This window comes from Phanerochaete carnosa (assembly GCF_000300595.1).
Source record: "Phanerochaete carnosa HHB-10118-sp unplaced genomic scaffold PHACAscaffold_12, whole genome shotgun sequence".
Lineage (NCBI taxonomy): Eukaryota > Fungi > Basidiomycota > Agaricomycetes > Polyporales > Phanerochaetaceae > Phanerochaete > Phanerochaete carnosa.
The window spans coordinates 427,130-440,037 of NW_006767639.1; the positions used below are offsets into that span (position 1 = coordinate 427,130).

General features: G+C 57.3%; 4 protein-coding genes across 4 annotated transcripts in view; 3 read left to right on the forward strand and 1 right to left on the reverse strand.

Annotated features, from left to right (window-relative positions):
• Nucleotides 1–2,129, forward strand: part of PHACADRAFT_130574 (uncharacterized protein) — a 4,179-nt gene extending 2,050 nt beyond the window's left edge. The window contains exons 3-8 of the mRNA XM_007401182.1: nt 226–277; nt 336–1,008; nt 1,062–1,211; nt 1,267–1,578; nt 1,639–1,816; nt 1,867–2,129. Of these exons, the coding sequence (XP_007401244.1) occupies nt 226–277; nt 336–1,008; nt 1,062–1,211; nt 1,267–1,578; nt 1,639–1,816; nt 1,867–1,934 (1,433 nt within the window). The 3' untranslated portion in view covers nt 1,935–2,129. The remainder of the gene's footprint in view (nt 1–225; nt 278–335; nt 1,009–1,061; nt 1,212–1,266; nt 1,579–1,638; nt 1,817–1,866) is intronic.
• Nucleotides 2,130–2,305: 176 nt separating this feature from the next.
• On the forward strand, nt 2,306–4,070 carry PHACADRAFT_130581 (uncharacterized protein). Its single transcript, XM_007401183.1, has 7 exons — nt 2,306–2,815; nt 2,867–2,936; nt 2,993–3,106; nt 3,163–3,248; nt 3,308–3,396; nt 3,451–3,619; nt 3,674–4,070. The coding sequence occupies exons 1-7, from the start codon at nt 2,551–2,553 to the stop codon at nt 3,781–3,783; spliced, it is 903 nt and encodes a 300-aa protein (XP_007401245.1). The 5' UTR covers nt 2,306–2,550; the 3' UTR covers nt 3,784–4,070.
• Nucleotides 4,071–5,084: 1,014 nt separating this feature from the next.
• On the reverse strand, nt 5,085–7,040 carry PHACADRAFT_264550 (uncharacterized protein). Its single transcript, XM_007401184.1, has 7 exons — nt 6,989–7,040; nt 6,662–6,939; nt 6,218–6,609; nt 5,959–6,150; nt 5,714–5,803; nt 5,609–5,659; nt 5,085–5,550 (listed from the first exon to the last, which is right to left on the reverse strand). The coding sequence occupies exons 1-7, from the start codon at nt 7,018–7,020 to the stop codon at nt 5,242–5,244; spliced, it is 1,344 nt and encodes a 447-aa protein (XP_007401246.1). The 5' UTR covers nt 7,021–7,040; the 3' UTR covers nt 5,085–5,241.
• A 3,968-nt stretch (nt 7,041–11,008) lies between these two features.
• On the forward strand, nt 11,009–12,845 carry PHACADRAFT_264552 (uncharacterized protein). The gene is made up of 2 exons (XM_007401185.1): nt 11,009–12,117; nt 12,168–12,845. Exons 1-2 carry the CDS (start codon nt 11,097–11,099, stop codon nt 12,692–12,694), a joined length of 1,548 nt encoding a protein of 515 aa, XP_007401247.1. The 5' UTR covers nt 11,009–11,096; the 3' UTR covers nt 12,695–12,845.
• Nucleotides 12,846–12,908: the final 63 nt, after the last annotated feature.

Consider the following 12,908-nt stretch of genomic DNA (forward strand, 5'->3'; position numbering starts at 1 on the left):
CGCTCAAAGCCCGGATCGTCGAGCTCGAGGGCGCTGCCAATGGCGGCGCTGGTGTCAGTCACGCGGATGGATTTGCCTCTTGGCCCGGTCTCTTGGATGACGACGACTTTGCCGACCTCGCGGGGACGTCTCATGACGCGAGGCACTCTGGTGGCAGTCATGGTTCTAGTCCTGGTAGGCATAATCTCGACGTATCTCATTACGGGATGTTCGAACCACTTGTAGAATTGACCGGGAGAGGCCATTCAATCCCCACCTATCCCGAGGCGCAGATCCTGTACGAAGATCTCATTGATTAAATCGGTAGCGGTCTCGCTGACAATGCACCGGGTTAGCCTTGACGCCTTCTTGCCGCACGCGCAGGAAGTCGGCTTCTTCCTCAACACGGCCCGGTTCTTGAGCAAGGTGTCACAACAGCTATCTGGCCTCTCCTCTGTCGTAAACTCGTTATTCGATACCATCAACGAATCCGACCCGCTGCTGAGCGCCGTCTACGTGTGGGGTGCCGCACTGACCTCAGACGAAGACCTCAGAGTGCAACAAAGCGCCTATCTCGCGAAGGCCGTACGGCAAGTCTCAGAGCTAGGCCCGAACAAGGTCCGCACGATAAACACTCCCACAGCGCAGCCGAACGTGCTGCACATAATCCAGGCCCACGTTCTCCTCGCGAACTACTTCTACAACGCCGGCCAGTTCGCCGAGGGGCGCAGACACACCGCCGACGCTGTCTCGCTTGTCGTGCTCTACCGGCTGCACAAAATCAGGAGCCCAACGCCACATGACCGCTCGAAGATGTCGCTCGCACACGCCGCCGACGAGGAGCTTGCGATGCGGCCTGCGGCTGACCTGATAGAGGAAGGCGAGCGAATACACGCGTTCTGGCAAGTTTGCATTCTGGACAAGACGTGGGCTGTAGTACTTGGATGCCCAAGCCTGATGGTCGCGGACGACAGTCTAGGCGCGGAGATAGATACGCCCTGGCCGCTTGCTACTGAACAGTACCGGGATGTGAGTCGGGTAGACATGTGATAGGGACTCACTGATATAAACGGCACGTGCAGGGCACGCTTCCGCTAGATTATGGCAGCACAGGCCAGACGATTCAGAGTTACTTGTCGGCGCACGATGTCCTCTCTTCATCAGGATCATCCCCGCTGGGCCTCCGCGCGCGAGCGTCAGCTTTGCTCTATCGGGCGTCGTGGTATGCTTCTGTTTCTTCTACTGGTACGTGGTGCCCTGTATTCTTGAGAATCAGCCTTGATTTAGTCCGGATCTACAGACCCAGCGGCGCGAGAAAGACACGCAACGAGCTTCGAGACGACGGAAAATCTTCTCGACAGGTTTATTCTTTCCCTGCCGTCCCTCGAAGCTGCGCGCTCGCAGCTCGCACCAGAAGTCCACCGGCACCTCGCTGTTACTCATTGCCTCGCCCGTCTCGCTATCGTGCAGCTGCACTGGCCGTTCTACGACGACGAGCTCAACAGCGCCGCCAAGATCATGAGTGCGTGTAAGGCGATCGTGGTCGCGGCGGAGACGGTACCGGCGAGCATCTTGGCGCACGTAGATCCGCTGCTTCCTGTGCGTATCCGCTGTCTCAGTCAGTAGCCGCCGGACTCGTATAATTTTTTTTACGCCTAGATAATCCTGACGACTCCGCCGCGAGTTATCGCTACAGAGCTCGTCCGCGTCGTGGCCTCGAATGTGACCGTTTACAAGCGGCCACACATGTTCTGCGTGAATCCGCATATCATGGCGGCGCACATTGACGAGACCATCGGGATTATGCGGCGTGTAAACCGCGACTCGAGGCTGACGGGTAGGTTGTCGTTTGGCTGAGGTGATCCTTTGGCTTACGATGATTCGCAGTGCTGCAGCTGGAGGCTGTGAACACGATAAATTCTGCCTTAGTGGGTACGGAGTTCCAGAGACCTTAATGGTTTTGCTGTCTTGCATTCTTCACCGGCCCCATGGGCGGAACTACGCGCATACTTTTACCAACATCAGTCTCATCGGCGGGGGATAGCTGGAATTGTAATGATAAACTCACTAATACTATCACTGAGCATAGATATCCTATGGTATGCAGACAAGATAGTGTTACATGAACGAGAAACACAGGAGAATGTAGGGTGGTGAAGCGAATGGATGCTCCCTGCCTATCCGCGTCGGTACTTACAGCACTTAACGGCGCTTAAAGTCACGTGTCACACCCGGTCACATCCGATCAAAGCTGCCCCGTGCCGCTTTGGCGCGGCGGTGCGCGGCTGACCCGCCAGCCTGGCGCCAAACGCGGTTGGCGGATTCCTTGTACTATGGGCTATCGAAGGGCGTGTTTGTTTTTGTCTTTGCGCAGCGCGCCAGTGACAGGCCATCTTCACGAGCTTCGTTTTTTCCCTCACGGTGCTCAACGCACCGGGTCGGGTCGATACCTTACCTCTTGCCACTCATTCTTCAACGTCGCTCGCTTGCAAGTGTACATAACCGGTCGTTTCGTAGAAGACGTTTCGAAATTCTCAAGCTCCCAGTCGGCTCCGAGCGGGCTGAGTGGAGATGATTACTGTACAGCAGCACCGCTTTTGGCTCTGTCTGATCCTCGTTTTCCATCTCGCGTTCGCGACGCCCACCAGACGCCAGGGGTCCGTCTCTTCGCTTTCCAGCGTGCAGGTCTCGTCTTTCGGGCCCTTCGCCCGTTATGCCAGTGCCGCTTACTGCAGCGCGTCTTCGACGCTCACGTGGACGTGTGGAGAGGATTGCAGTGCCAACCCATCCTTCATCCCAGTCGCCTCCGGAGGCAATGGGGACAGCGAGCAGTGGTGTGAGTGTGTCCGATCAACCGGCTTACAACTGGTCTCACCGGCCGTAACAGGGTATGTTGGGTATGATCCCACCCTCGACACAGTAATTGTCGGCCACCAGGGCACCAATCCGAAAGAAATGTGCGCCACAAACACTTTGATGCCCGGGATACAGTGCTAACTATGCCCGGGTGCAGCTTGCCTTTGCTCACCGACGCCGACCTTGCGCCGGCGCCTCTTAGTTCATCCCTGTTCCCGAGCATCAGCCCGAATGTGATGGTCCACAGCGGCTTCCGCGACGCACAAGCTATGTAAGGCTCTTTCGTTTATCAGTATGTCCAGGCCTCATCTTTCCTACGTCGGCCAGGTCCGCTTCTGATGTGCTGTCCGCGGTACAGTCGGCTTTGGGCCAACATGGCGCTACTCAGGTGACCATGGTTGGGCATTCCTTGGGTGAGTTTCGCCTGATACTTGGATTGAAGACCTGTCATTTACCCTCTCTCCTTCTCTAGGTGCAGCAATTGCTCTGCTAGACGCTGTGTACCTGCCGCTCCACCTACCGGAGGTTACGTGCAAGGCCATCCTCTATGGACTACCTAGGGTAAGTTGCACTCCACCTGCACATCGTGGTATAGTTCTGATCCGTATTACTCAGGTCGGCAATCAAGCCTTCGCGGACTACGTCGATGCCCATGTTACCTCGATGAATCACATCAACAACAAGAAGGACCCCATTCCGACAATGCCAGGCATGTTCATGGGCTACCGTCATCCGTCCGGGGAGATCCATGTCGACCAGTCTAACAATTGGATGGCTTGTCCTGGTGTGTTTTCCCTTCTCTGGCGCACATTCGTGCCTTTTGAACTCGCTTGCACAGGTCAAGACAATCCGAGTACAGAATGTGAGGTCGGCGCCGTCCCCAACGTTTTTGAGTCTGATGAGAGCGACCACGACGGCCCTTACGACGGCGTCGTTATGGGCTGTTGATCAGCCTTCCAATATCCTGATTCAGGCTTCACTTTTTCACAATTTCTTGTGCGCGCGACACTCCTCCCTGTCCCTCACGTTCGTTATGTTGTAGCTTAACCAAACTCTCTATGCGTTGATAGGTTATTTGTAGCTCTAGGTTATGTATAGTATATATACCCATGGCTATCCTCATCGGTGCCTCTCCCGTTTGGTGCATAAACCTCGTGGTACCCTGTAGGTTTACAATATGCGTAGCCTGCCACAGTGAATGCGGATTCTCTGCCAGTGGGACGTATCCGTGTGTTAAATATTTTAGACGCTCAATATAAGGCGCGAGATTATCTAGCCGCGCAGCGATCTCAGGATCTCAAGAGCGATCAGATCAGTAAACTAATAAGCCAGTCTAGTGATAATGGTAAGCAAATAATCTCTAAAGCCCACAGATCTCTCGCTTACATTGGAGAACATCGCCAAGGGAAAGATAAAATGTCTGTCAGCATATTAACCAACAGTACGCTAAAGATCTTGTTTGGAACAAGATCTTTAGCGTTGTTAGTCTAGAATTTATGAGATCTTTGCACGGAAAACCATTTGTAATATTGATATACACTATGAGGATGTGCACGTCCTCCTTCGTGAGCCCGGCAAATCAAACGTTGCCGTCACCGTGTTCAACTTCTCATTCTTGTGCACACCCGTCCTGCATCTCTCGTTAGAACGGTGCCCGTCATAGAAAAGAACGAGGTATGAGGGACGGACCCTCGGCCTCAGAGACTTGGCAGAGGCGCCGTCTGCCGCTGCCCTTGCCGTTCTGGAGTTAGCTCGGAGCGCCTCGTCGAAGAGACGGTCAAAGCCGGAGCGGGGGGTAGAACAGCTCGTAGGAGAAGCGAGAAAAAGACATGTTGTGCCTAAGAGAAAAGATGGGATGATGAATGAGAGGCGGATGAGAAGGGAAGTTGTATAGGTAATCAAGCCCGTTCAGCGTATTAATATCGAATCCTGAGGGACACCTGCCTCGGTTTTATACCTCACGACGAAAAGCGCTTATGTAGATGCCCAGCGAGTGAACCTTTGAGAGACGTGCGTTTCTACGTCAAATCGTATGCGACGAGTTTGCAAAGTCCGGTCTGACCTGTATCAGTGTGGCCAAGCCCCTTGGCGTCCGATGACGTCGGCGTTGAGTACCCTTTCAGGAAATGAGCGGCCCTCTTCGCTTAGCGCCACAATAATCGGCTCGATATATTCGACAGCCGGCTAGACTACAAAATGCAAGCTATGAGCTGCATGTGGGTGATATATTGTCTGCAGGAAAAACCTGCACGTGCGGAAGACGGGGGTATCCATTGAAGTATACAAGCCTAAGTAAGGGCCGGGGAAAAAGGGCAAAGCTACTACACGAAGAGAACATGACTGAGATCGTGGCCGAGATCGTGACGGACATTATACCAAACACTAACTTCGCGGCGGTGCGCGTGTCTACTGCATGCGGCCTTCTAACATCGCGATCGCCCTCTCTAGATCAGGCTGCGCGGTCGTTTCCCACGCCCATGCCCAGTTGTTCACTATCCGTTTGTAGATCTTCTGCAGCTGCTCCTCTCGGCAGCCATCGCGGTCGAGCGTCAGGCCGGGATAGTTGAACGTGTACAACAGGGCGGCCTCACGCGAGAGCACCGCGACGCGCTGTGCGGCGGGCCGGCGGATGGCGTCGTATATCTTGGCGGCGCGCTCGAGGGAGTGGACGGTCGTTGACGGGTGAGTAAGCAAGGCTGACAGGATGTACGCGTCCTATAAACCGAAGAAATTGATTGAGAGGCTGCCTGCACATTGTTCGGGAGAGACGCACCTCGATGGCCTGCCCAGCGCCTGAGCCTTGGAAGGGCAGCATCGCGCTCGCCTGATAGGCCGCCCCGTTAGCTCTGCGCTAGCGAGGAGAACACGAGACACGTACCGCGTCGCCAATCAGGATCACCCGCCGATGCACGAAGCTACGCAGGGGGATGACCGTGTGTACGGCCCAGCGGCTGGTCGACTTGACGCACTGCACGGAAGAAGGATGAGCGATCCGTCGCACACGGATGAACATAACCCCGAGCATAAGCTAGCGCAGAAAAGAGGCGTCCTGCGCCGCTGTCAGGCCCACAGAGGCTGGGCGATTGACTTTGTTGGTGCATGTACAAAAAAGGCAATACGTACGTCAAAAAGCGCCTGCACTTCCGGCTCCCAATCGGCGAACTCCTGCGAAAACTCGCTTCGGGGTGCGTCGACGACCCACGGCGCATCCAGATACGTGTTCTCGAGGTCCCACCGTACGGTGAAGGCAGCGGCGTTCACGAGGGTTCCCCGCGCGATGGGATAGGCGGTCATCTGGGTGTTTTTGCCAAAAAACTGTCGGGGACAGGAGAGCAAGTGTCAACGACGTCGTGACCGTGAGAGCGAGCAGCGGGCAACGTACGACATGTGGCTCCTTCAAAAGTCTGTGATTTGGGTATCGCTTCTGCAACGCTTCAGAAGGCGCGGTTGTCCGGTAGGACATCATCCCGCTCCACACGGGCGCGGCACTCTGCATTACCTTGGAGGCAGTGATCGAATCTCCCCGGGCCCGAAGGTCGTCCGCAACCTCCTTGATCATGCACGCCCGTACCCTTGACTTGACCCCGTCCGCTCCAACCAGAAGATCGCAGGTGGCCGTCGTCCCGTCCTGGAAGAACAGTTGTATCGGCTCCGAGGCAGATGATGGCTGTGTGTAAGAGACGAGGCGTTTCGATGTGTGTGGACGACAGGATCTCGCGAGATGTTGGAGGACTATACGTTGGAAGTCAGGTCGATGAAAACTGATCAAACCACCTGAAAAGCGAGTTGAGAAAAGACGGGCAGCGGCCAGAGACTACAGGCCCACCAGGCGAAAGCATCTGCCCGAACGTGGTGCCTCCGTGAGGCTCGTCGCCCTTGCGAAAGTCTAATGCTACCACCAGTTCGTTTTCTGGCGGGACGAAGGTGACTTGAGCCAGGTCTTGCGCAAGGCCTAAGGCCTTCAGGATCTTCCACGGACGCGGCCACACCCCTACGCCGGCTCCGACTTCTGCGAACTCGCGCGCCGCTTCATACACGTCGATGTCGATGTCTTGGGCTTGCGATAAGGCGACGGCGAGGACGAGTCCGCCTATGCCGCCTCCGCTGGAGATTGTCAGCCCGATGTCGATAGTGACAGTGACAGGAGACTCACCAGACAGCAACACGCAGTCGTGGGTGTGGCATCGTGGGTATGTGGACGTCTACGCCTATCAGGCAGGTACGCGGGGATATAAGTAAGACACAGGCTAATTTCAGGGCCGGGTGCTTATAAGTCCTACGCGAAAGTGGGTGGGTGGCACGGGGCTCAGGAAGTCAGGCCGATGGATCATCGAGACAGGCGAAGGGGCCGAGGGAGCCGCATCATTGGGACGACGCTCGACGCATAAAGTTGAGCTGGGGCTCCGATTTTCTCGCAGAGGGAACACATGTGCGGATCACGAATAACTCTAAAGCCCGCCGGCGGTATATCCTCTGTGGCCGAGCCGTCCGCACGCACTGAGGCCAGCCGCACCCTCCGCCGTGTGCCAAACCGTCGATGTCCGTGCCAGCTGCCAGAACATGGCGTAGCCAAGGCGGCCCGCTGCCGGCGCAGGGCTCCGGAGACGAAAAGCGGGCAAAGGCACGACCAGGCGTGCCCGGCGCCCCGGCCGGCAGACTGCTCGGCGAGAAGTTGTTTGATCCACGAGCGACGGGCAGCGCTATATGGAAAGTGCGAGGGGCGCGGACTTGTTCCCACCACCTGTGAGACCCCCCTGAACCTACCGCAGGAGTTCACAAAAGAGACCGTCGACGCTGCGCACCGCAACGCCGCCGGCCTCACTCTGCACCGCCCGATGTGCGCGCGACGGCGGCGCAGGCAGGGTCACGCTGCCCTGGGCCCTGGGCCTGCACGGTCGGCGACGTCGCATCGCGGCTGCACGTCGAGCGCCGTCCCCGTACTCGGCGTAACCCCGGTCTCCAAGCCAGACCACGAAAAAAAGATTTCTTCGCTTTGGCCTCTTTTCTGCGGTGTTGCATGTGCATCCGATGGGTAGGCGAGCTGCGGCGAACGGACGGAAAGAGAGAGACACACAGGGCCGCGGGGCCGCCACGACGGGAGATCGGGATCAGCGGACGCCGAACATGAGAGCTTATACCATATGCGGAAGTTATTCAGGTTCATTCTTTTGATCATAGCTCCTCTGCGGGGCGTTTCTATAGTAATTATTAGCCAACCTTTACGAGGCTCTTAAGGCTCTGAAAGTCGTAGTCTCTCCTGCTGAATCACCCGGGCGCAAGCCTCGCACTGCTCAGAGGTATGTAGCGAGCATTCGCAGAACTCGTGCCCTTCTCATGGCGAGCGACGTCCTTTCCCATCGCACTTTGTAGTAAACTCACTCGGCAGGCCTTGCCTTGCCACCCTCAGACTTTACGTTGGCGCGATTGCGTCGGGCAGCATGGTCACAAGAGTAGCGAGGATCTCCCGGCCGTGTCGTCCCCCTGCCCGACATGAGAAGACTCAGCAATCGCGGGGGACATGTGCCGTACAAATGTGTAAGGCGTCCTTCGACGCTGTGCTTCGCGTCCCCAGGGTGGCGGAAGATATAGCGCGCACGCAGGGCAAGAACGACCCAAGATAGGCGAAAGTGCGAAAACCACGGACCTGGGCGACGTCAATAGCCGTCAACAAGCTGCGTCGCGAAGCCGGGTCCTCAGTACGCGAGAGATACCGCGGGAGAGCAGCGAGAGAAGATAAACCTTCCTCGTCGTGCTTGCAGCAACGTTTTCTGTCTACGACGATGGAGAAGCTGCCAGAGGCTTCCATGCTCACGTATCGTACGTCGGCGTGTCCTCCGCTCTGCTCTCTCGCTTCAACTTTTTGTCCCTCCTGACACATCCTGCTCGCGAAGTACGCCGATCCGTCTCGATAGGACAGGTGGCGTTATGCTCACCCCACCTTGCCGCATAACTTCTCGGCGTGCGCAGCACATCTCTGCGCCTGTTTTTTTCTAATCTCATCATCGGTATGGCTGCTGCGATCACCGCGCCGCCGAAGACCTGCGATTTGGTCGCGCGACGCTGACGGAAGGCGCCGCTCGCCTCGCATTATTTTTAAAATGTAAAAAAATTCAAGAAGCATGAATGTATTTCTCTCGTTCAATACAAAAAGAAGTCTGCCACGGAGCTCTGGTCTGACTGCGATGGCCTACCGCTGCTACCAATACTCAGCTTCGCGTGCTGTTTTTGCTACTCTGGAAGATGGCAGGAGGCTTTACCTAATGTCTATGTGTTCCCTGCGGCGTCTTGCCTGGCGTCCTGTCTGCAATGTCATATCATGCTTCGGGTTCGCACATGGGCAGAACCGTAACCGAGCGTTCCTATACGGTGGGTTCATGAGTCGCAGTCGTTTTTACGGAATCATTATCCTGTGCTCTGACATGCGCCTCGCCTGACACGCTCGCAGAAAGCATTCCCGTGGGGCTAACTGCGCTAATGGCCCATCGCTACGCTTCGGATGTGCTAGAGATTAGGTTACAGGGCCACGCACTCTGGGCGCGAGGGACGGGGTCTGTCGTGTCAGTGGCGTTCTAGAGCCCGCTGTGCGGCGGCAGGTTACGCTCTGCAGCCGCTAGCGATGGAAACGGGGGCTCCAGTGGGGCGCGCCCTGTGTTCGACAGCTGTGCGAAGCGGAAACGAGGGGCAGTGAGGCCTGGCCTGGCCGTCGGACGTGTGTTGGGGCCGCTGGCATTGTCTGGGCGCGTGAGCGAACGACAATGCACACGGGGACAGGAACGCATGCCCGGGCATCGCCAGCCTAAGCTTAGGCAGCGCGTGTGCGTTGGGCTGCTTTTGGGCCGATGTTCCTCCTGAACGAGATACACCTTTGCCCTTTCCTCCACCTCCATGCAGCTCTGCGTCGATAACCCCCTCCCGCGCGAGAGCACATCGATGGTGAGATATGAGATGTACTCGCCCCAGATGCTGGCTATGGAGGTGAATTCGATTTGATCTGGCTGTCCAGACGTAAGCCACAGGCGCGGCAACGGCGTCACTGCAACGGTTGCAAAGTCTCAACCAATCATTCACCACTGCTGTGGATGCAAGACGGCTTCACGGTGTGTGCGCTTTGCGGGCAGACAGGAGCCCAGGGTTGGACGATCAAAGCGGACGAAAAGATCGCAGTGTAGGGATGTCACTGAACTTTTGCCGGGGCGGGATCTCGCTAATTGGAAGTACGCTTGGGTGAGTGTTTCTCAACGGTTGTGTATGGAAGACGCACCGGCGTGTGTTTTTTTGATGCCATAGAGCTCCGGGGCGTATATAAGGTCTAGGCAGAAACTAGTGTCAGCCAGCTCCAAGGTCCACCTTCACCACCCGTACCCCACTCAAGTCCCCCCGACCAATGCATAGGTTCTGTGTCCCAAAACGCAGTCCGCAAACGCATAGACGTCTCTGCCTGGAGTTCGCGAGCTTTCCCGCCCGCTCAGCACCGCCGTCGCTCCGCCTCCCATCGACGACGATAGCTTGCCGAACCACCTCATCACCGCCATGAACTATCCCGCCTCCAGTCTGCGCACACCTTGCACAACGTACAGCCGTAAAACCACCTCAAGACTGCCGCATCTGCCCTGCGGCCGCGCATATTCTGCGCAAGAAATAGCGCAAAGCTATTTCTTGACAGAATTTGTGCAGTCGCATGGCTGAGCCAAGCCCCCACACTTCCTCGACTCGACACCAAGACTGCCCCGGGCGGAAAATTTCCAAGAAATAGTGGTAGGCACACTCTAGCCAGCGATACCGCGTATCCGTCTGACCTGTCGTGGTCCTCTGCTAGACCGAGAGTGTAGAATGTTCTTGCCCGGCAGCTTGCGCCTATACATACGCGCATCTTGTCCTATGTCGCTCATAAATTAAGCTGAATAACATGCAAGCGGTTACCTCGCCGTCTTCTGTCTATGGATAGCTTGAACCAGTCGCTGCTGACCACGACAGCGACTCCCGACAACGTTTGAGACGCTTCGCTGCCGTTATCTTATCTCGGAATCGTGTAGTTATCTAAACATTTCCCTTTTCTGTCGAAGCGTCGGCCCGGGCAGCGCGGCGGACCAGCGTTGTCGGCCTACCACCTCGAGCCTGCTGTCCGATGACACAGCATATGCTCTTTGCAGCGCTATATTTCGCCGAACTCTTCTCCTAACTCGAGTCTATGGCCTAAACGTACTCCTGCACCACCAACCTGCTCTCTTGACACTGCACCACACACTGCCATGACCTTAGCAATGACTGACAACAACCCATTCCGACGCAAGATGAGTCCTGCGCGCGATCCTGAGATATCCTCCAGCAGCATGGTAGAGCTTGCACGACCACCCCCTCCGATACCACCTAGGCCGATGTCTTTCTCGGGCGTACCTGGTACAGAGCGGGACGAACCGGAATCTGACTCTGGCTCGAGCAGGAGCTCGAGTCCAGCCCAGCGTCCTCCGCCCAGTGACTCACCGCTGCCTCCACTGCCTCCACTGCCTCCACGCACCCAGGCATCGCTACCACCACGTCATCCACACACCAGCTCATCGCCGCCTCCAGAGCCTCCTCACGATAGTCCGCCGCCACCGCCGCTTTCTGCTGACGACCTATCCGACATCCTGCGAGGAGAGTCTCCCCCGCCGTACACCCCTACTCCCGATATCCGTCGCGGCGAGAGTACTGTAGAGCTAGGGCCCCGCAGGCCCTTCCAACAGGCCCCCACACCAAGCCGCTTCGTCCCGCCAATGAATCCGCCGTGGCAGCGCAATCAGTTCGGACCGCAGTCCCAATGGCCGCCTTCAAACTGGTCGCAGTCCCCAGGAAGCGGTCTCTCAAGATCAGCGACAGGGCCGTCGCACGGGACGTATCGGCGTGTTGCTGTCCCGTCCCCAGCTGCCCCACCGCAACCCCCGCGCGCGCTATCTCACAATCGCACAGGCTCGTCGCCCGCTGCGGCGCAGCCTGTGTCCGACTTCGCGAGGGATTTCTATACTGCCGGGGCAAGCAATGAAGGATTGTTGGGAGGGTCTGCTGCACGGTATGCCCCGCCACTAGTGAACCTAAATCCATCGCAGTTTGCCCCGCCGCCTGGGCCTCCGCCCGACCAATCGCCCAACGGTCATCCTGCCACGCCGCCACGGCCTGCAAATCGTGGTGGTCCCCAAAGTGACGCACCTGACGAAGGCCGGCCGACGATGAAGCCTGTACCAGGGCATCCGCTAATGAGCAATGGGAGGGTGTTGGTGTATCCTGCGGGCTATGAGTGTAACAAATGTGCGTGCTTATCCCCTCGTATTATTACGACCGGACTGATCTCTGATCAGGCAACAACACCGGCTACAAACAAATGGACCCGTCGAACCCATGCATGCGGTGCTGGTCCAAGTACGCAAAGCCCTTCGCAGGCCCGCTGACCTACGCGCCCTGGGGCGCCGCGAGCGCCAGCGGGAACAACTTCCAGCAGCCGCTCCCGTCGCTCCCTGCGGGCCCCGCAAGCGCAAGCCACCGGCTCCCTCCGCCGCCCCACGGCTCCCTCGCACGCTCAGCGTCGACGTCGCGCGCGCCGGGTTATCCGGGCGTTGCAGCGCACACAACAGGCGCTCCCATGGCGAATGGCGGGTTCCTGTCCACGAACGGCTACGCGAGCCCCTTCCACAGCTCCTCGCCCCTATCTGGACCGAGCTCGCAGTACATGGGTAGCCCGCCGCCGGGCGCGACGGTCGTGCCGCCGGGCGACCCGCGCATCGGCGGCAAGCTCTGTTGGCGGTGTGGTGGAAGGGGAAGCGTCACTTTCTTCATTTTTGACGAGACCTGCAACGTCTGCGACGGTCTGGGCCGGACTCTTCCGTGATCACCGTGATGCGCTGTATCTGCAACCACTAATTGCTGTGCACACCTGGATATATGTTTTGTTTGGCCCGTGTATCTTAGTACGCTGCTATTGCCTGGATGTATCTCTTGCCTACCAACTCATCTTTCATGTCAACATTGACGTCCTCTACCTCTGCACCTCCTTCATGTGCGCTTTTACCACAGCCCTCGCTGCTACATTGAAAATAGGTGTT